The sequence below is a fragment of the Calonectris borealis genome, chromosome 3, assembly GCF_964195595.1.
Source record: "Calonectris borealis chromosome 3, bCalBor7.hap1.2, whole genome shotgun sequence".
Classification (NCBI taxonomy): domain Eukaryota; kingdom Metazoa; phylum Chordata; class Aves; order Procellariiformes; family Procellariidae; genus Calonectris; species Calonectris borealis.
The window spans coordinates 106,205,712-106,225,944 of NC_134314.1; the positions used below are offsets into that span (position 1 = coordinate 106,205,712).

General features: G+C 43.7%; 1 protein-coding gene across 1 annotated transcript in view; it reads left to right on the top strand.

Annotated features, from left to right (window-relative positions):
- The first annotated feature begins 543 nt into the window (after nt 1-543).
- The window catches only part of TGFB2 (transforming growth factor beta 2), a 63,175-nt gene continuing 43,485 nt past the window's right edge, over nt 544-20,233 (top strand). Inside the window, exon 1 of the mRNA XM_075147098.1 lies at nt 544-1,020. Within this exon, the coding sequence (XP_075003199.1) occupies nt 678-1,020 (343 nt within the window). The 5' untranslated portion in view covers nt 544-677. The remainder of the gene's footprint in view (nt 1,021-20,233) is intronic.

Sequence of the window (20,233 nt, forward strand, 5' to 3'; positions counted from 1 at the left end):
GGGCAAGGCGCCGCCGCGGGGCCGCCGCCTGCCGCTCCGCCCGGCCGCGGGGGCCGGGGCTCGGCGCCGCCGGGCGCACACGTGCGCGCCTCTGCCGGCGCCGCCGCGGGGGCTGAGCGCCGCCGGGCGCGGGGCGGTGCCGCTGCCCGCCGGGAGCCGCCGGGCGCCGCGGGCGCACGGCGGGGCTCAGCGCCGCGCCGGCACCCTTTCCCCCGCCGGCTGCGGCAGCGCCCTTTAATACCCATCACTGCTTGTTCTCCCCCTCCTTTTTTTTTTTTTTTCCCTTCAATTTTTTGTTTTCCAGCCCGCTCCGCCAGCGCGCTGAGAACGGTCTCTCTTCCACTTACTTGATTCGCAGGTTTGTTTCTCTGTTTGGGGGTTTTTTCCTCCCCTTTTTTTTGCTGTCCGGCTCACTCCACCCCCGAATTTTAGCTAGTTGTAGCAACTTGCTGCTTTTTTTTTTTTTTTAATTATTATTGGTATTTTTTTCACTGACGCCTCCCGTGCGTTTTTCGATTGCAAGTCGTCCTTGCAATCCGGTTTTTAACTGCATTTTGTCTGCAGATCTTCCCTTTGTTTGCACACATCCCCTTTTTATTTTTTAATTTTTTTTCGTTGTTGTTGTTCGTTGTTAAAGTCACTCTTTTTTTGGGGGGCGCTGTATTTAAACACTTAAAATGCACTGCTATCTCCTGAGCGTGTTTCTCACCGTGGATCTGGCCACCGTGGCTTTCAGCCTGTCTACCTGCAGCACCCTCGACATGGATCAGTTTATGCGCAAGAGGATCGAGGCGATCCGGGGGCAGATCTTGAGCAAACTGAAGCTCACCAGTCCCCCGGACGAGTACCCCGAGCCCGAGGAGGTGCCTCCGGAGGTCATCTCCATCTACAACAGCACCAGGGACCTGCTGCAAGAGAAAGCCAACCACAGAGCCGCCACTTGCGAAAGGGAGAGGAGCGACGAGGAGTATTATGCCAAAGAAGTTTACAAAATAGACATGCAGCCTTTTTATCCCGAAAGTAAGTCCTCTGTGTTTGTGCATGTGTGTGTAATTTCACCCCCGAGGCTTGGCAGTGCCCAGCACCTTCAAATACCAGCCCCATGCATCATCATCTGCCGCCTTTGCTCGATTTGCTCTTATCCTCAGCATCTCTTAGGTGGTGGCTTCGAGGGTTTCGTTTAGGTGGCGGACTATACATATGCCTGGGTGGGTGGGTTGGGGGGGTCAGCTATCCCCCCAGACTCGCGATGGTTCCCATCCCCTTTGATGTCACCCAGGAGTCCCTAAAGGTGCCTCTGCTTTCCACCACCATGTACCTGGGCAAAGCTCCCCCCCGCCCAGGATCCTGCTCCCTCCCCAGCGCTGGGTTTAGCTCCCCTGCAGCCCCGTGTGCAGCTTCCAAAAAGAGCCAATATCTTTCCACTGCTGTTGTTTCCCTTGGAGTGTCTGGATCGGGCAGGTTTCCATCTCTCCATAACTGAAAAGAAAAGGAGGTCTTTAAAAAAAAAAAAAAGTCACCGGCTCCTCTTCTGTCTGCGCCCTTCCAGCTCATTGTCCCGCAGACCGCTGTTCAGATAGGTGCTCAGGGAGGACAGAGACGTAGACATCCTCCCTCCTCTTCCCACTTTAACTAGCCTCCCGTTCTGTTCATGGGCGCTTTCATTTCAGGTACAGAAAAAGTTTTCCCTTCTGGGTAGCCTCGGTTCTTGGAACCTGTCTCAGCCCGTCTGCCTTTTGCTGTTTTTAACGACCTTCTGGTGATCCACGCCACGTTTTGCACAAAAAAAACCAAGGGGTACAAATGCTCTGTGCTGGCCAAATCCACTTAGAATGATTAATAATCATAATGACGTGCCTTTTTGTTATGGTAGTGAAGTTTAAGTGCATAGAATAAAAAAAAAGAAAGAAAAAGCACCGCACTCCCTTAAAAGAATCTAGATCATCATCATACTGAGGAAAGTGAAATACCAGAAGCAGAAAATAACTTCACCGTTCGCATATCCAAAACCTAGTCCCTACTCTTTTCATTTAGCTCACTTTTCTCTCTCTTCCCTCCCCCGCCACTTGATGCCCTATATACTTGCTGTCTGTTTTTGAAAAGCACATACTTCTTGCTTAAATAGATAATGCAGCCATCTTGGTAACTTTATCCTAGAGTTTCTAATTGCATTTTCCCCTTATTTATTTTTAGTTTAGCAAGTTGTAGCTTTGGGGCTTGCTCCATCTTGCATGTGATAGTCCTAGGATGCCAGCCAAGGTATCTGAACCCCATGGTCGGTGCAGCTGCCTGCCTTTCTTCCTTTATTCTTAAATGACAGCATCAGGTACAGGACATCCTGGCAGTCAGAGCCATTTTATTATTGTAATTATGGCACCATTCATAATAGCCATGATAAATACACTCCACCCTTGTTACCCTCGGGGAAGAAATACTTTTTTTTTTTTTTAAAAAAAAAAAAATGTGTATTTGGAGCCAAGTGGGTATGAGCAGAGAGGTTCAGTATAATTCATAGCCAGAATACAGAAATCATGCCTTTTTTCCACGTTGGTATACCGTAGTATTTTGCTGGTGTTTTTAGTCAAAATCAGCACTTCGTTTTGAGACCGATCAGATCATGCCCTGAGCAGAGGAATGAGCACCTATGGGCAAAGGTTAGGAAGACGGATAGCAGTGCCTTGGCTTGTGGAGTTGACCCTGTAACAGAGAGTCTCTGAGAACTGTAAAATGCATCCATCCTGAGCACATCTGTCCTTTTTCCTCGCATGAGCAAACTACAAAGAACCGATAGTCCAAAATGCAGCCGCGTACTTTCCAGAAAATTAAAATATCTGTGGTGTGTGACTTGGATGATGTTGTCAAAAGAGGATCTATTTTTAAAATGTTGTCAGGGGCCAGATTTGTACTGAAGTATCGATAGAGGTTTTGGAAGGGCAAAGGAGATTGCAGGTATCTACCAACAGAGTGCATCAGACGTTTGGGATCGGAGGGCCAGTTAGCAGCAGATCCAGTACTACTGTGCAAGGGCTGTCGCTAACATCAGAGTAAGTAGGTTAACTGTTTTTCCACTGCTCTCTAGTTATGCTGGATGGAGCGAACCTTTCCAAAAAAGACAGAAGGGAAGAAATCGCTCCACCATATTTTAAAGGAAGAAATTGAAAGCGCAGCTCTGGCGGCCGCGGGCGCTTTCTCCTAGACGTCTCGGAGTGAATTTTTTTTAACTCTACGGTTTCTGCTGCGTCGGTGGGAGGCAGGAGGGAGAATGGGATCAGTGTGAACGCACTGGAGGTCAAAAGCTGCTGGAAGGAAGGCATGGGAAAGATCAGTGGTTCAGTTTTTACCACAAGTTGTTAGCGTTCAGTAACTGACTACAACCCAAGTATTACAAATATGCTCTAATTATACTCATAGTCAGCAATATATCACTACAGATCGCTGATAGGTCTTTGTGGGGCATTTTGTAAAGTTCAGACTAAATATTTTTAGCAATGAAGAGATTTAAAAGGAAAACTATAAGAGATATTGTATATACCCTAAGGCATATTTTGTCTTAAATATTATCCTTGGCCAACTGTACTGTATAAATACAGTAAATATGAATAGAACTGGCAAGATGCCAATCTCCTGGGATGAATTTTAGTCAAGAAGGTATTTATGGGATATAAATAATACTGTGTCAACATTTAAAGAAGGGATCTGATTAGTTTTGAATTTATTCATATTAATCTTTTCACATGCTGTTAGTTTAAGGCTCAAAGTAAAGTTATGCTAAGGTTTACTGATAGTTTGCACTGAGGAAGTACGGGGGCATCTGGCACCTGGCTTGACAGTCCAGCTGAGGTTAAAGACACATCAAGTCAGAATATATGTGGAAATTCAGCGAGTCAGGGACTGCCGGACCCAAAAACAACAGACGTGAAAAGTAGTGGCGGAAAAAAATACTACAAAGAGGTTTGGAAAAACCAAAAAGCTTTTGTCTGTCAAGCATGCCTGCCTGCGTTCTGCTCGTGACAGCATGGATTAGGTACTGCAAGTTTGAATCTCTCCTAAGTCCAGTTGGCAGTCAGAAATCGAGTTGTTTTAGGGAAGGGTTTAGAGAGGGAGGTGGGATATGGAAGCTGAGCCTGACATCAGAGAGTGTTCTTGCGAGTTCTGTGCCTAGACAAAGCTACCTGAGTAGGTGCTTAATACTGATTTCCATGAAAGCTGAATCACATTGGAAGTTCATTACTTATCAGGTCTTCATTGATATCTAGGGCCTGATACTTAAGCTAGTTATTTATTTGGGGCTGGGTGATAATTGCCATTGCACTGATAATAAACAGAAATTTAATGCCAGCACAGTTAAGGATTGCGAACTGTAATATGAATGCATAACTGGGATACTTGAGAAAAACAGGCAACACATGTATGCGGGGCCTGGGGCCCGATTCTGTCATCTTCATTCATGGCAATTTTTATCACAGTCAATGAGCTGGTTGGTACTGACGGCTTAAGGCTAATGCAGGTAAATTTTTAAGTTTTCTGCATTCTTGGAGATAGGTCTGTAAGTACTCAGTAGCCTGAGCCTTAAGAAATCACAGTTCTGGGTTTGGGCCTGGTTTTGCATAGATTTTAAACTCCTCTAGGATGAAGGAGCCTCCACGGGTTCCAGCCTGCACTGGGTGGTAGAATTAGTCTTCTCAGGAGCTCTGTACCATGAATATTGCTTTACATAGTCCGTCGTTCTGCTGAATATGCGCCTCATGAAAGACAACATTATAACTGGCTGGGCACAATGACATGCTTCTACTTTATCAACAAGGACTCGATTTACCAGCAATTACACGTATGTGGGCTCCTTGTCTTCAGCGTACCAGAATTACTCATGCAGGAGTGGCCGTGCGCCGCGTCTGCCGGCACTGACTGCATCATTACCACGATGTTAACAGCTACGGCTGCGCGGCTCGCGTGTGTTTGCATTTAGCAGAACACAGAACTTAATCTCTCAGGATTTCCTATATTGTTAATGATACGGAAACAGTCTCAGAAGGAATACCTTATTTTAAAACCTTCTAGCTATGCTGGCCCTATGGACGTGCTCTGGAGCACCTCTTGTAGGAGGCGTTTGCCAGGCTTACTCTCTGGTTTGTAGAGAGGACCTGAAGCAATGCGAAGGTTTCGCTGAAGAGAGATGTGACAGGAACAGTTCCTCGCTCCTTGTTCGTGAATGGCACTTACTGCAGTCTTCCTGGGTGGTGATGAAAAAACCCAGGAAATTGCAAATGGTTTTAAAAAGGGGCAGGGTAATTTTCTGGATGGTAGTCCTCTACATACTAAGAGGGATAACAAAATAACATGCTCTGGTGCACTAGAGGCAGGCGGTGGGGTGCACCACGTGTGTTTCCTGCCTGCCTTCTGTATCTCCAGTGACTCGCTGTAAGCAGGGCACCAAGCTGGGAGAGGGGGAGGTCCACAAGCTGGTCTGGCATGGTACTTGGTTCCTGCGTATCTTCCAGAGGATGAAGCCTGTAGTAAAGCAAAACATCCATGACCCCCCTCTTTAACACTGCGAGGTCAGAAGACCTGCAAGACAGAAATGTAGGGCTACGTTCCTGAGTCTTTTCTGTAACCCTCCTTGAGTTTATCTCTGGTGTCTGTTTTAAAGAGGCACTTTCACTCTAATTTGGTGAGTGAAAAGGTTAGATGTGCATCATTGCCCCTGCTGCTCCCTACCCCCCAGCCCATTGGCAGTGTGAATGTTTTACAGTCCCAGAGACCTATCTGGAAATGTGCCCTTGTCTTCTGCTCATGGCTGGAGATGTGCAGGGGATGCCCAGAGCTCATGCCAGTCTTGCTGGCTCCACTTAATTGCAGGACTGGATGTGAGTAGGTGATTGTGCGAAGAAAGCAGAGCATCATCTTCATTAGGTGCTGGTTTTAGCCTTGCTCATCCTTGGTGCACTGCGTGAGAACAGTAGTGGTCATCAGGATGGCTGTGTTACTTTGAAGTTACCACTTCCAGCGTTTTGCTGTCAGTTTGAGATTCCTGCCTGCACCAGAGCTGAGCAAAAAGATGAATGAGGACTCCTGGCTGTCGTCCTCGGTGAGCTTCTTCAGCACGGGTCTGAAACATGTGCGGAGCTTCACACACATGAATGGACTCATTAACATTAAGGCTCAGTGTATGCCTAATTAGCTTCCTGAATTGGGGCCCGGTTTATGGTGCATTTGCAGGGATGAACAAAGCCAGACAGTTCAAATCCCTCTCGCTGCGTTGAAATCTGTCATTTGGGCATCGGAGCCCAGTGATAAGGAAATGCTTTACAGGATTTTTTAGAGAGGAAAGAAGCAGCTCTTCAGTACTCCCGTGATCCCAAAGAAGGCTGACCCTGTTGGGCAGCTGGCTTCTTTTGCCTTTGCAGTGTCTGTACTAGACTGCTCCTGTATTACAGATAAAGAGAGGAACCCCAGGGTATGGTGACAAAACAAGGCATGAGTGAAGACACACAAATGCTTCCGTTCCTGTTGTGAAACCACATGCTGCACTTTTTCAAGCAGGCAGTCTTTAGCTTGAGGATGATACACTCCCCAGGTATTATTTGATGTAATACTGTGTTACGGATGTTTCTGCTGATTTGTTTTGGTCATTCGTTTAGGGAAGGTTTGCATCCTGCCTTCAACCACAGGCTATTGCTTGTTTCCCTTTCAATCTGTGATGTGAACTAGTAGGTACCTCGCTCCAGCATCGCTGTTGGTTGGCTTCCTGTAGTCGTCTATCTGAAGCAGCTATGTTTCTTCTTAAAACAGCTCCCCCACGCTTGTCCTCACTGTCCTTGCTGCTGTTAAGTGATTGCAGCTGGGCACCCAACTGCACAAGACATACGGTTGCAAGTTGTAGAGGAGAAAATCAAGATTTGTCTGTGACAAGAGGATGAGGAGTTGAAAAAAAACTTAGTGTGAAGGGTGGTGTTTTATCTCCTTCCAGTGTGACCAGTTGTTTTTGAATTTATGAATGACTCATGAGCCTGTTTAGTACTGTGGTTCTTTTAGCTCGAATGGCACAGGATCGGCCCTGGAGAAATGAAGTGCTAGACCTGGCTTTGTTAGACCTGTCTGGTGAGCAGGTTTTTACATGTTTTTGGTGCTCTGCAAGTTGGTCCAGAGTAGAGAAGTAGGCTCTTTGTGTAGTATAGCGTTCTCTAAACCAGCCAGGTTTTCCAAAGGGAACCGCATGGCAGTTAATGCATGCTGCTTGGAAAGCTCCTGGCTCCTTATGGAGGAGGTCAGGTGGGATGAGTTTAGGCAGCAGTGCAGAGAGACTGCCCGTCCACTGTGGAAAGACAGCCTCCACTGAAATGTATCTTGTGTTGCTGTTTGGGTTCTCTGGCATCCACGTTTGGTTTCCAGGAGATGCTAGACCTCACAGGCATCCCTGCAGCAGATTCATGGCTGAGAGTGTGGAGAGGATCTTTAGAACATCTCTCTCTCGTTCAGGTTTTAATTTGGACAATGAGCATGCGTGATACTCATTGACATATTCAGAATCTTCATTTTAGAGCTGAGCTTTTTCCCAGTGAAACCCCCTTAGGGCAGGAGCTTCTTTTTGTTGTTATATCAGACCTAGCACAGTGTCATGCTGACTTTAGGTCATTATAAATAACTGTATAAAGTATAAATGATAAGTTGACCTCATAGCTGACCCTGCTTTGAGCTGGAGGTTGGACTGGATGTCCCTTCCAACATGAATTAACCTGTGATCCCCGTAATATTACATTTTAATACAAGAAAAGCAATGCGTTGTGTTTCAACTTCCATAGGGTGGGCTTGACTCAAGTTTCACCAAATTTCTAAAGATGTGTTGTTTTCTGTCAATCTTGGATTTGTCCCTCTGTTGTAACTTTCTTGCACCAAAATGTTCCTGTTCTTCTCTCCCTCTGCACCCATTTTTGTTTTCCTTTTCTTGTGTGAATATTGCTTTTCAGATAAGCATGGTAGGTTGCATGAAAATAGACTACTGTATTACACTTCATCAAAAGCTGTGGCATCATTTTAGGTGAACTGGGGGGGAGGAAAAGGGAAATGTTGTGATACTGACCTTTCACTTTGCTTGTTTGGCTCCTTCCCACCATATCTAACCCACACTGCTCTGACAAATACCGCATCTGTCTTGACAGGCGAGTTCACAAATAACCATTCATTCATAACTTGGAGCTGCTGTAAGACTCCTTATGGGTTGCTTAATCTGACAGTTTTGCATTTGAGCAGAGACTCTGAAGAAAAGACTTTGCAGAATGACCGTAAGTTCAGTCTGACTTTGTGAAAACTAAGAGGGAGGTCTTGCGTGAAAGGGGATACTGTACTTAAGTATAGGTATGTGCGTGTGCATGAGTGCACACACGCGCGTGCATATATTTAAGAGCATTAAAACATCTGTTGTTGCCAAAGCCCAAATTGGAATGTTCTGGGAAAGATAATTTAATTTTTAGCTTCTGGATTCATTTCAGTGATGGTAATTTCAACACTTCCTGGGGAGAGTCTATCAGTGGTTATGTGCATCAAATGCAGCAGTAAATCTGTCATTCTTTCCATTTCAGTTTTTCAGGCTTACAACTTCGTTATTTTTCCCTGTTTGGCTGGTGTTAGTATCCAGTGTTTTCCCTGGCTTCATCTCTTTTAAACCCCTGCCTTGAATTTTAAAAGGCGAGCTAAGCCTGTTGAAGTTCCTTCTCTTACTTGTTTTTGTTTACGTATAGCATTTGCAATTCAGCAGCTAGCTCAGCTGAAATAGTGATGGTAACTTATCTTTACCATAGTGATGACTGAAAGATAGGAATCAGAACATGTTGGTTTTCATTCCTTGGGGTGGAAAAAAAAAACCAACCCACAAAAACCTCAACCGTGTGGGTGGACTTTGTAGTCAGGAGGCTGAAAAACTAATAGATCTTGGAAGCACTGACTCTTTGAAGTGGTCAGAGAGTACCTAGCAATCCCATACTTGATGAAGGCTTCTGTGCAATAATACTTATTAATCCTGAGCCCACAGTTGTGTTTACAGATGATCTCCAATACCCCAAATTGAACAGAGGGTAGTCCTTGCTTGTTTGAGTGGGCGTTGTCCAATATGTATAAAATGACTTTTTTTCGGCTTTGGGCAAACAGTCAAAGATCTTCTCTAGGACTGCCAAGATGTATGCTAGGAAGAAGAACACCTGCAGAACTTTCCATCTTCCAAGTGACGTGTAAAAATGATACAGCAAATTTACCCTCTTCAGATGCAGCAGTGGGTTGAAATAATGGCAGAAGTGGCTGGCAGGCACCGCGTGGTCAGGGTCTAGCATTTGCCAGAGTCTGAGGCAGGCTGCTGCTTGTCCCACCTCTGCTTGGTCCCAGGGGTGGTCCAGGTTAGCAAAGCTGAGAGGTGTCTCTGCTCCCCCATCAATGTGATGATTGAGGGGCTGCTCTGCCCTTTGCATCGCAGTTCCTGACCTTCATGCTTCCAGGGTTTGATGCAGGAGTCGATCCAGTTGACTGGATAATATTGAAACAGAGCACTTGTATTTTGCTTACTAGGTAATTATTATGGATACCAGGGGTCAGGTCCACTGACACATGCAGTACTGGCAGTTCATTTCTTCATCCAAATGCCTACAGGGGGTATAGCGGATGTTTGCCCTGGGGGAAGGATAAGTGATACATTGTATTCCCCAACATGATCGGACGTTTTAAACTGCCAGGAGATGTGCTGGATCCATGCAGATCCTTGGTGTTCTCATTCTCGCCCAATCTCTGAGAGATCCAGCCCAGTTTTCTTGGCTGGTGTAGTTGGCTCTGGGCCTCCCTGGCAGAGCAAGGGCTGTATATGTCTTGTGCCAATCACTGCTCTATACTCAAATTTTTCCTGATGCACGCTTTGGAAGTGAAGTAGCCACATTTCAACATTGAGGTACGCTGAAAGATGTCTGTACGTTTCATTTGTTGTGCTTGTTGCATGTTTACCTAGTGTATAATGGCAGGTTATTGCAGCAGACATACATACATCTTTAGGTTTGTGAGTGAGGAACAAGTTCCAGCTTTCTTGAAAATAAATCTGCTGTTCTGATCTGGTGGTGTGATAGGAACTGAGAGGCTCCCTGCCAGGATATACAGTTTGGAAAGCAAGGGAGCTAAGCGAGCAGCTTCATCCCAGTTAGAATGGACACAGAACAGATTGTTGGGGGTCTGAGCTTTCTCTCCCTCTTTGAATCTGGAGTCCCCCGTCCCAGCTTGCGTTTCTCCCTGATGCTAGGAGCCATGCATTTGGAAATTTCACATTCCCCTTGCTAATCAGGGAAGAAAAGAGCCCCAAAAGCATCTAGAAAAAGAGATCTTTATAAAGGTGGCCAGAGACTGAGTTACAACAATATCATGTGTCTGAAGGAACTTACCTCCTTCCAAGTTGGAGTCCTATTATTTACCCACTTTATTGGGAGACTTAATTTTCTCTGGCTGGAATCGTATTTGTTGAGGTAGAGTCTGGAAAGGAATCTGCCTCATGCACACTTGCCACAAGGCCAGCTATACATGTGATACAGTCAAACCTTTCCATTTTTCTGCCTTTTGAGAGTATGTTCCCCAGATTAAGGGCCTTGGTCCAAAGCCTGCTGAAAACACTGGAAGTCTTTCCATTGACTGCAAAAATCTTTGGATTGGGTATTAAGTACCGTTCCTTTGTTTCAGGGAACGGCTGCATCTTCAAGATATATTGGGACGTATTACTGTAATGTGGTGCTTTCCCTTTTATTGAGTTGCCACTGGAGATGTTCTTCTGCATAAGGCTTTGCAAAAAAAAAAAAAAAGGAATCACTTTTAAAAATAAACACCTTAGTAGCTTATTGATAGAAGCATTTGATGGCAGATGTCATCTGGGAACAGCATATGGTAGCAATATGGCAAGAATTGCAGAATGCAGAGAAGGAGGCATGAGTTCATGTCCTGTACTTCTTAGGTATTCCACACCTCCCCCTGTCTAAAATAAATGACCATCTGACTGCAAAGGTCTTGGCAAATAAACATGCCATAATATATCTCTATCATCCTCCCTACATTGAGTTTTTGTCTAGAAGCTCATCACTCCACATCCAGAGGCTTCTTATAAACACGTGCAAAATCAGACCTCAGAGCAGGGAAGAATCTAAAGACTGTGAATAAGAATGTGGCAAATCCCTGTGCAGTGGACTGTAAAGAAAGGTCAGGGCTAAGCCAACAAGGTGTTTTTATGTTATCAATAAAATCTTAAAAGTCAGTTCTGAATAGAGCTGGAGCCGGGAGAACAACTTCTGAAAGTCAATTTGCTGCATGATAGATGCTGAGTTTACAAGCTGGAAAGCCAAATAGTTTGGGAACAGGAGCTGTGCTTATAGCATGAAGGTGCATGTGGTTTTACATAAAGCCTCTCTGACTTGATATGTCTCAAAGTGGCTCATGAAATAATGAGTTAACTTTTGAGGTACATTTTTTGCATGGATGAAAAGTTGGAGCAATTTAATTTGAGTCAGTAAAGCCACTCCAAATTTTTCCTTGTGGTGTTGAAACTGGAATCTGTGCAGTGATTGTTTAGGCAAGCAGAACAGTCATTGTGGCCGGAGTTTTAAGCAGCACCTAAAGGAGTGGTTCTTTTGTAGCCTTTGAGAATCCCAGCCTGTTATTCAGATGAAGCCTGAGTCGGGTAAATCTGCTTTGCTGATTAGAAATGTCCTGAATGCTGTTTTGTATCATGTTTGTACTACTACTATATACTTTTCAAAGCCTGGGAGGACTCAACATCCACCACAGGTTGTTGGGTTTTTGTTTGTTTGTTCTAAAAAAAAAAAAAGCTTGGTTTATATTTTATCTATGTGGTACTTCCTATGTCCTGTTGGGATGAGATTTGATCCCAAGCCATTTGATGTGGGATATGAAACCAAAGGGCTTGGTACTTTTTTAATCTAAGGTAATACTACAATGTCACAATAACAACAGCCAGACCTGCAAGCAGTTTCTGATTGAACATAATGTTGCTGTACAACTGAAGGAGATACTCATCTCTGCAGGGATGAGATGTTCTTCTCAGGGTATAACGTTCCAGGTCTGTTCGCACTCATAGCTAATGACTAATTGATATCATACTGTACTTTAGAAAGGACGAGACTGATGTTGCTCTAGTAGAGTTATGGTAGAGTGGACACTTGCAGATTGAAAAAGCTGGAAGCCATCATGATGGTGTTCTGGTCTCCCTACCTGCATTTTCCAGGCCATTGAGTTTTGCTGAATTAATTCCTTTTTGAAAGCGAGTTCACGCTACGCTTGGTAAATTATTCCAGTGATTAATTACATTCACTAGAAACAAGCATCTTTGTGTTTTAAGTTGTTTAGCTTCAAGTTCTAGCATTTGAATCTGGTTTGAACCTTCACGTGCAATTTTGAAGACCTGTTATCAAATTTGTGGGCATTGTGTAGGCACCCACAGGAGAAGGAAGTTTTGCAGACAGGAACCGATCTGGCTGAGAGCAAGCTGGCATGACTGCTGGAAGACTCTGCAGTGAGGCAGCCAGGAGCTCAGCATGGGCTGCTTTACCCACCTTTGAGCGTGTTTCAGATACGTAGACTGTGATCGAGCCACAGCTCTTTTAAGTTTAGTATGCTGTACTCCTTGAGATACTTCCTAGCCTCTTCAGTTATTCTCACGGTTTCCCTCTGAAACGCCTCTGCTTTATGCATATACCGCTGACATTGTGGACGACGGTATTGGACGCAGTATTTCAACAGTGGCTGTGCCATTATCAAGTACATGCATGTTGCAGACTCTGCGCTAATTCAGTATTACACAGTTTATGCAGCTAATTTCAGCAGTAACTTTGCCGGGAGCTCTACAAGGAGAAGTAAAAATTCATGCTTGGGTAATTATCCACCAGGGTCCCCCCCTCCCCAAGTTCTTTTCAGAGGTGCTGACTCTCAGGATGGAGAGACCATACTCTGTAAGTATGGTCTAGTTTCTCTGTCCTAGAGTTATATTTTCATATTGGTTCTACTGACATTTGCATCTTGATAATTCAAGATTCAAGTCACTGTATTCGTGATGCATCATCTTCATCATTTGTCACATCGATATCATTATTTCATCTGCAGTTAGTTAATAATGGTTTAGTTTTCCTCTAGGTGATGATCAAAATATTAGATAGTAGAGTACAGTAAAATGAGCCTTATGGGACCTTGTTAGAAGCTTGTCTCTCACGGTTTCCTGTCTACCATTGTATTTTGAGTCTCCTTAAAATGCAAGGCTTTGATTAATTTACTGCCTGGCCATGTTGGTGTCCTGTTGTTCCTGTTTCCTAATGAGATCATTGTGTAGCACCAGCTTAAATGTCTTGCAGCCACCCAAGTACATTACGTTCAAACAGCTGTCTTACCAACAGGACTACCGGTCTCACTCACTAAGATCCTGGACCAGTGGGATCTGTTTTTCTTGAGCTGATGTTGGTTATACTCCCTTATCATTCCTGTGCTTTGCATATTTTTTCTGGGATCAATATAAGGCTGACTGTATATGTGAGATAGCATGAGTTGCCCTGTTAGGCATTGTATATTAGCAAACATGTTCTGCCTCAAATCCTTAAGATATTTTACAGTGTTTGGGATTTATTGAAAGCCAGTTTTAATAATTTAGATTGTTCTTTGGACAGCTTTTTAAAAAGTCTTGATGCAAGTTATCTGCTCTTGCTTGTTTTACAATGTCTGATTGTAGTAGCTATTGTTTTAAGACCTTCTGAGTTGCTGCTGGAATAAAAAAAAAAATCCTCTTTTCATCTTATGATTGCCTGGCTTTTTTATCTACAGAAGTATATTTCATATTTCTGTATTATTATTTCAACAGTTTTTATCTTGTAATGGATGACTATCACTGTGAAGCTTCCTTAGTACTTAAGTAAATCTCATCTTTAAGTTTCTTGGCCATCAAGCTGGTATGCCCCCTAGATTTTTTCTCATCTGTTATCTGCAGTTCTTATTTTCTGATGTATAGTAGTTTTCAGCAGCTGTTACTTTTACTTTTGTTTGTAATACATAGTTGCATTTTTTAATTTTATCCTTTTATGATTGCATTCGGTTTCTGTCACAGACAGTTTTCTGACCTGAGTGGTCTTATTTGTTGATTGTGGAACTGTGTCATTTCTACCTGTCCAGCAAACTAAGCGTACGTCCATTATCCTTTCCAGTTTTCTCTGTAAACACTTCTGTCCAATCGATTCAGCTCGTTGTATTCATCTTTGTATGACTGTCTCCTTCATAATGCTAAACCTGAATGTGTGCAGTTCTTTGGGACTTCTTGATTTGGTGCAGAACATGAGGTGATCACTTCTACCTAAGCTATGAATCTTTCCTGTCACATCTGGGTAACCGAAGCACCTCAGTTCCATCTTCAAAGTAAACCAGTACCTACATCTGGCTCCTTGAGGGTGCTTAATTGTTAAAGTGCCGGGGGCCTAAAACAAGGGGTCTCTAGAAACCAGCTGTTCAGAGAGTTACCATATCTCAGCAGGAACCAGATATAAAGGTGTGGCCTGACGGAGTTGGTTGCCCTTGTGCTGGTGGGAGCGGTGCCACCCACAGCTCCTAACTATAGAGGAGGAAGTAGGTGGTGGTGGGTTATCTAGTTCTCGTATAGTTGGCAGCTCTTCCCTCAAAGAAGCAAGGGGCCAGACACTCCAGCTGTGAGGTTAGTTCTGTTGCCAGAAACCATAATTTTGGAAGGCAAATAATGGTTTTGGGTTTCTTTTCCCCGTTCAATAGCACAAGACATGGGAGACCTCCAAGTCACTGACTCTGTTGGTGACTCCATGTTGCAAAGTAGTTAGTGGAGGTGTTCCTCCTACCTCACCCAGAGGTCTGAGCCCTTAACCTATAAAGAAATTTCACTTTTGTTAAAAATAGTGTAGAGGGCACGATGAATCATAACTCATCCTAGTAATAGGGAGTTAGTAAAAGGACCTTGGAATTAGGAATATCTGTACTTAAATAATAAGAGTTGATACTCTCATTGAGTCCATCCTCTTAACGCTAACCTGGAGCTAACGCTAGCAAATATCTTCAGGGAACAATCTATTTTTGACAAGTTACTATATAAAAGTGAATGACCAGATATTCAACATTAATCTTCTCTCTGATAGCCATGATTTGATAGTATGATTTGTGGCTAGTTGTACATGAAGCTCTGCAGATGAGCTCCTCCAAGCTTTCTTGTATTGTACGGTTTGTTCTGCAACTCCTAAGCCTTCCATGTCCATCTCAGTAGTAATCTCTGGTCTCAGTGAGCAGCCATGTTTCCCATGGAGTCCATGAAGCATTTTGGGAATCTTCAGAAGCAACCTGTCTGGGAGCTTCCTAGGCCAGTTGGGGTGAAAAGTAGAGGAAGGAGTTGAAAGCTGAGCACCTCCACATGGGCAGACAGGTGTGCATTTCCTGCACACAGGCAGCTAGTGGCACAACTTTTACTGGCTGGAGAGTTTTCCCGAAGAGAGGTTTACAATTTCTGTGCTTTCTGTTCCTGATTTACACTGGACCAGGGTGTAAATAATTTTAATTGTAATTACTGTTAGGAAGCAGGAAAGACTGCACAATTTTAATGTGGTTAAAAACTTTCACTTCCCTCTGTCTCTAACATTCATCTATTACCCACTGTCTTTATCTTAATCATTTAAAGATGTGTTGCCTGTGCTTTGAGTCTGTGAATCTTGACTTCTCTGCAACGCAAAAAAATGTAGTTTTCTTTTGCCTTCCCTTCTTTGTTACACTTTTACTTCTTGTATAATTCCTTTTTCTTCTTTTTTTTTTCCTCCCCAGAGTGAAAGGGTTGGACAATCCAACCTGCTTTTCTTGAAAATGACTTGCTTTCATTTCCTCCTCCAGCCAGGGAATAGTTTGGAAAGGCTGTTCTCTGGACCCTTGGCTGAGCAGGAGAAGGCAGCCAGCTGCGCCGCTTGCCAGGGGAACAGGAGCGCTTCCTGGCAGAGGTGGGGCGAGAGGAACAGAGCCTGTGCCGTGGGACTCACTTTCATCTCCTCCACTCTCTGCAAGGCAGTCCTGAAATTTCCTGACCGCTTTTAAATCGCAGTCCTGAAATTTCCTGACCGCTTTTAAATCTTCCAGTTAGAATAGCTGAGCAGTGAGGCCCGCTTGTTTTTTTAAAAAAAAAAAAAAAAAAAGGGGAAAAAAAAAAAAAGGAGGCGGGAGCAACTTGCTCTTATAAATAGCAATAGATTAAAAATACTAATCTGTGCTGGGCAATCCAGCGCAAGTTTCTCAGTGTGCAGTTTTGAATACCCAGTAAGGGAAGATGGGTGCTCCCACATGCCTGGCCACCATCACTATCACCTATCACCTTGTATAAATCCCCTTTTTGTATAATCAGCCACATATGATTTTTCTGTTAAGAATAGGATCTAGGTCTATGGTTTATCCTGTTCTGTTATATTTAGCATATTTAGGGTTGGATGTACGCTGTAATGTTCCGATTCCCTTATCTTTTTTTTTTTTTTTTTTCCTTTTTCAAAGTTCTGGGTATGTTTGGATTTGTGGGTTTGGTTTTGGAGCCCTGAGTATTGCAGAGTACTTGAGCCCTTGTTGCTGAGGTGAAGTGTTGGGCAGGAGGAGTGCTTCAGCATTGCATTCTGGCTTTGGAGACCTGCAGACAAGTTGCTGTCAGCAACACTCCAAATGCTTTATTTCGTGGAGTATTCATTGAAATGAAATTTTGCAGGTTTCCTGGTAAAACCTAATTAAACTTAATTCTTTGGTCTCCGTTGTTGGGGCCTTTATCAGAAGTATACGAGTGAGAAGACTTCTCTTCTAAGCCTCCGAGAAGAAGTTTGGAAGCTTCTATCCTCTTTCATGGTTTCATCACAGACATGTTTCAGAAGAGGTCCCAGTGTGAAAATGACTCCCGTGGAGAAGGCTTTCTGTTATCTGCCTCCAGTTCTGACATGCCTAAACCTGTCACTGTTCTCTTGTCTTCTTCCTAAGGCATTTCAGAGATATCTGGAGATGCCAAGGATTCTCATGCCACCTTCGTAAGTGATATTTTTCTCTGTATCTGTGGTGGTTCAGCTTTTACCATGAACCTTGAGTAAAGTCAGCAAATGACAAGGGGTTCCTGGCTTCACCTAGAGTCACAACTGACAGAACCACTGGTGACAAAAGGTAACTCATCTGAGGAACTGATTGCTACACTTGCATCAACAGTGATGGGGAACCTCAAAGCAGTACGAAGCCTCAGTGTCTTGGTGAAACTTCTCTCATCCTCCCATGCAGTTTTCCAAGGTGGAAGAAACAATTTGATTGACATATGGAAGAGGCTTTGTTTTATCTGCTTTTGGGAAAGTCTGGGTATGGTGAGATTTACAAACTTCCAGTTTGGATTGTTGCAATTCATGTTCCTCAGGTCGGACGCAAAAATTGCTGGTGGCTGACTTGGCTGAAAGCGGCCAATACCACCAAAAGCAAATACATCACGTGTGCAGTACAAATGACATTTGCTCCTTCAGTCTTTCTGGTAAGAATTAATGTTTCTGACTGGAAGTTGGAAAGCCTGTGAGAGCCTGGGATCCTTCTGCCTTTGAGACTTTGTTAGCCTCAAGTAAATACCAAAATACCCATCTTACTTTTAGCGTTATGAAGCAGTGGTACCGTTTTTGGGTACTGACTGCTAAGCAGGTAGGCATGAACACTCTTAGTTCAAGGGCAGTGGCAGCTATTCTGTGGTGCTTATAATTTTTTCATCACTTTTGACAAGGAGCTTGAAGCTTTTATTGATGTAACCAGAGAAAAAATTCTACGTGAAAGCAGTCTTGTTCTTCTATGCTGGAAAAATTGAAAAAAGAAAGAAGTTCACTCTGGATATTCCTTCCCCCCACCCCCCTTCGTCTTATTGAGAGGTGCTAAGTAAAACATCCATGGGTAGGAATAGTCCAGCTGGGGAGGCTCTAACTGCCCACGTTTAGTGACTCAGGGCTCTCCACAGCTCCTGTAACAGAGATCCTTTTCTTTGCTCCCATTCTGGTCCTGCTAGTGCATCAGCCAACTTTCACCCCGTATTGCAGCTGCTGACAGAGAGGTTTTCTGATGTGTGGAGCCAAGGGCCAACCACAATTTGTCCATGTATTTACAGGGATCATTTCACTCCAGTAGAAGCACGGCCAAATATTTCTTGATAGAAACATGCTGCATCCATCTAACAACACTATCCAATTGAGGCAAAGTGAAGAATGCCGTAATACTTGTGTTACAGTAGTTGCTCAAGCCCCAGTGAGAGATCAGGACCCTGTTGCGTGAGGCGCTGTTGATCTCGCAGTACTTTTCCCAGCCCTACAGACCTTCCCGTCTAAACTGACAAGTCAGATAATGATGCTCTGTGGTATAATCAGTTACACTGCAAAAGGCATGTGTGCTCAAAACCAGAGACTTTCATGTGATCTTAAACATTTCTTCATGTGATAGCGTTCTTCATCTTGCGGCTGCACTAGTCCAGCATGCTTATCTAGGAAGTGATCGTACATGAGAAATGGAGAAACTTCATGTGTCATTCAGTGCTACTGGTGGTTTTTTGTTTTGGTTTGGGTTTTTTTTGCAGGGCCAGACATTAATCTTGGCTTTACGGCCCCAATAGCTATTATTTCTCAGCAGCAGCATGGTGAGTCTGAAAAGAGAAATTAGAGTCAAGAGGATATTTTCCCAGAAGATTACAACAGTTATAATGGAGGTCAAACTTTTGGCTTCAGCTATTGGACTGTTTCGCTTTAAACTTGAAATGCACATCAGTGAAAGCAGCAAGTTCAAAGTTTAGCATGAAATAATGCCAAAGACTAAGGGGAAAAAAAAGCATATCATAGTAATTTTACTAAAACTTCGCCATCACTCTTCACACTGAATATAACTTTTCAAGCAATATAACAATTCATTATCCCAAGATAATGAATCACCAGTGGAGGAAAGCACTGTACAACGTAGCATCCTAGTTTGGGGAATTCAAGACTAGGGGATGGCGTATCAGTTGTAATTATTTACTGTGTTGTTTTAAGCATGAACTTGATACTAATACCACAGAGAATTTACTCATTATACTTGCATTATTATACATTTCAAGTATCCTGGTATAAATTCCTTTAACACAAGGCTTATCTCTTTAACTTAAGGAGCTGTTATGGTTTATTAACTAGTTGCAGGATAGCTGCAGCAGACTTTCAAGCGCATTACCCACAAAACAGAATGCTTCGAAGAAACATTGTTAAATTTTTAAGTTAATCTGTCTGTATGTCTGTAATTAATAGCGTGTAGAAATCATTCCCACAGGAGGGGTTTTAGAAGCCTGTCGCTCACTCTGGCTGCAGTGGGAGCTCTCTGTGCATGGCAGCTTCAGCTCCGTGCTCCCAGCTGATACTACCTTGCTGCATACTGGGCATGGCGCTGGCTGGCTGGAGGGCAGGTCTGTTGATGTTAGTAGAGTTCACGTATTGATCTGCACCCTCTGGGACCTAACCTAATGACATATGTTCCAGAATTACTTTGTATAAATATATCTGACGCATATAGGTATCAGTAGATGTATTCATAAAGCTTGTTCAGGAACGCAAGCTGTTTGCCAACAGCCAGTTATCACAGAAGAAACACAGAGCTGGAGGGACTTCAAGAGGCTGCTCTGTTGGTCCTGCATTAGAAGAGAGTGTAGAGTGTAGCCATGATATTACAGATAGTTATTTGTGTAACCTTTTCTTAAAGGCTTCCAGTCGCCACCACAGCCTCCCAGTGCAACCTATTCTAGTGCATCATTGTTATCCTTGATGTCTAAAGCTTTTCGTGATATCTAGCACAAACCTTCCTTGCTGCAGCTCAGAACTACTCATGATTTATCCATCATGGACATGGAAAATTGATCATTCCCCTGCTTTTTGTGGCAGCTGTTTACATACCTGAAGGCTGTTTTTATGTAACACCTTCAGGAGTCTCTTTTGGCTGAGCAACGCAAAATTTACTCGTTAGTCTGTGTTTTATAGCTGTGTAGTAATGTCATTCCTCTGCAGCACCTAGTTGGGTAGATGCTTCTATTTTAACTAGGAACCACTGATAACTGCTTTTTCAGGGCAGTTTTCCAGTCTTGCAGCCTACCTACTGTGTTTTTTTGTCTAGACCATATCTTGCTCATTTGCTGATGGGCGTGTCAGTGTCCAAACTTACTGAAGTCAAGATA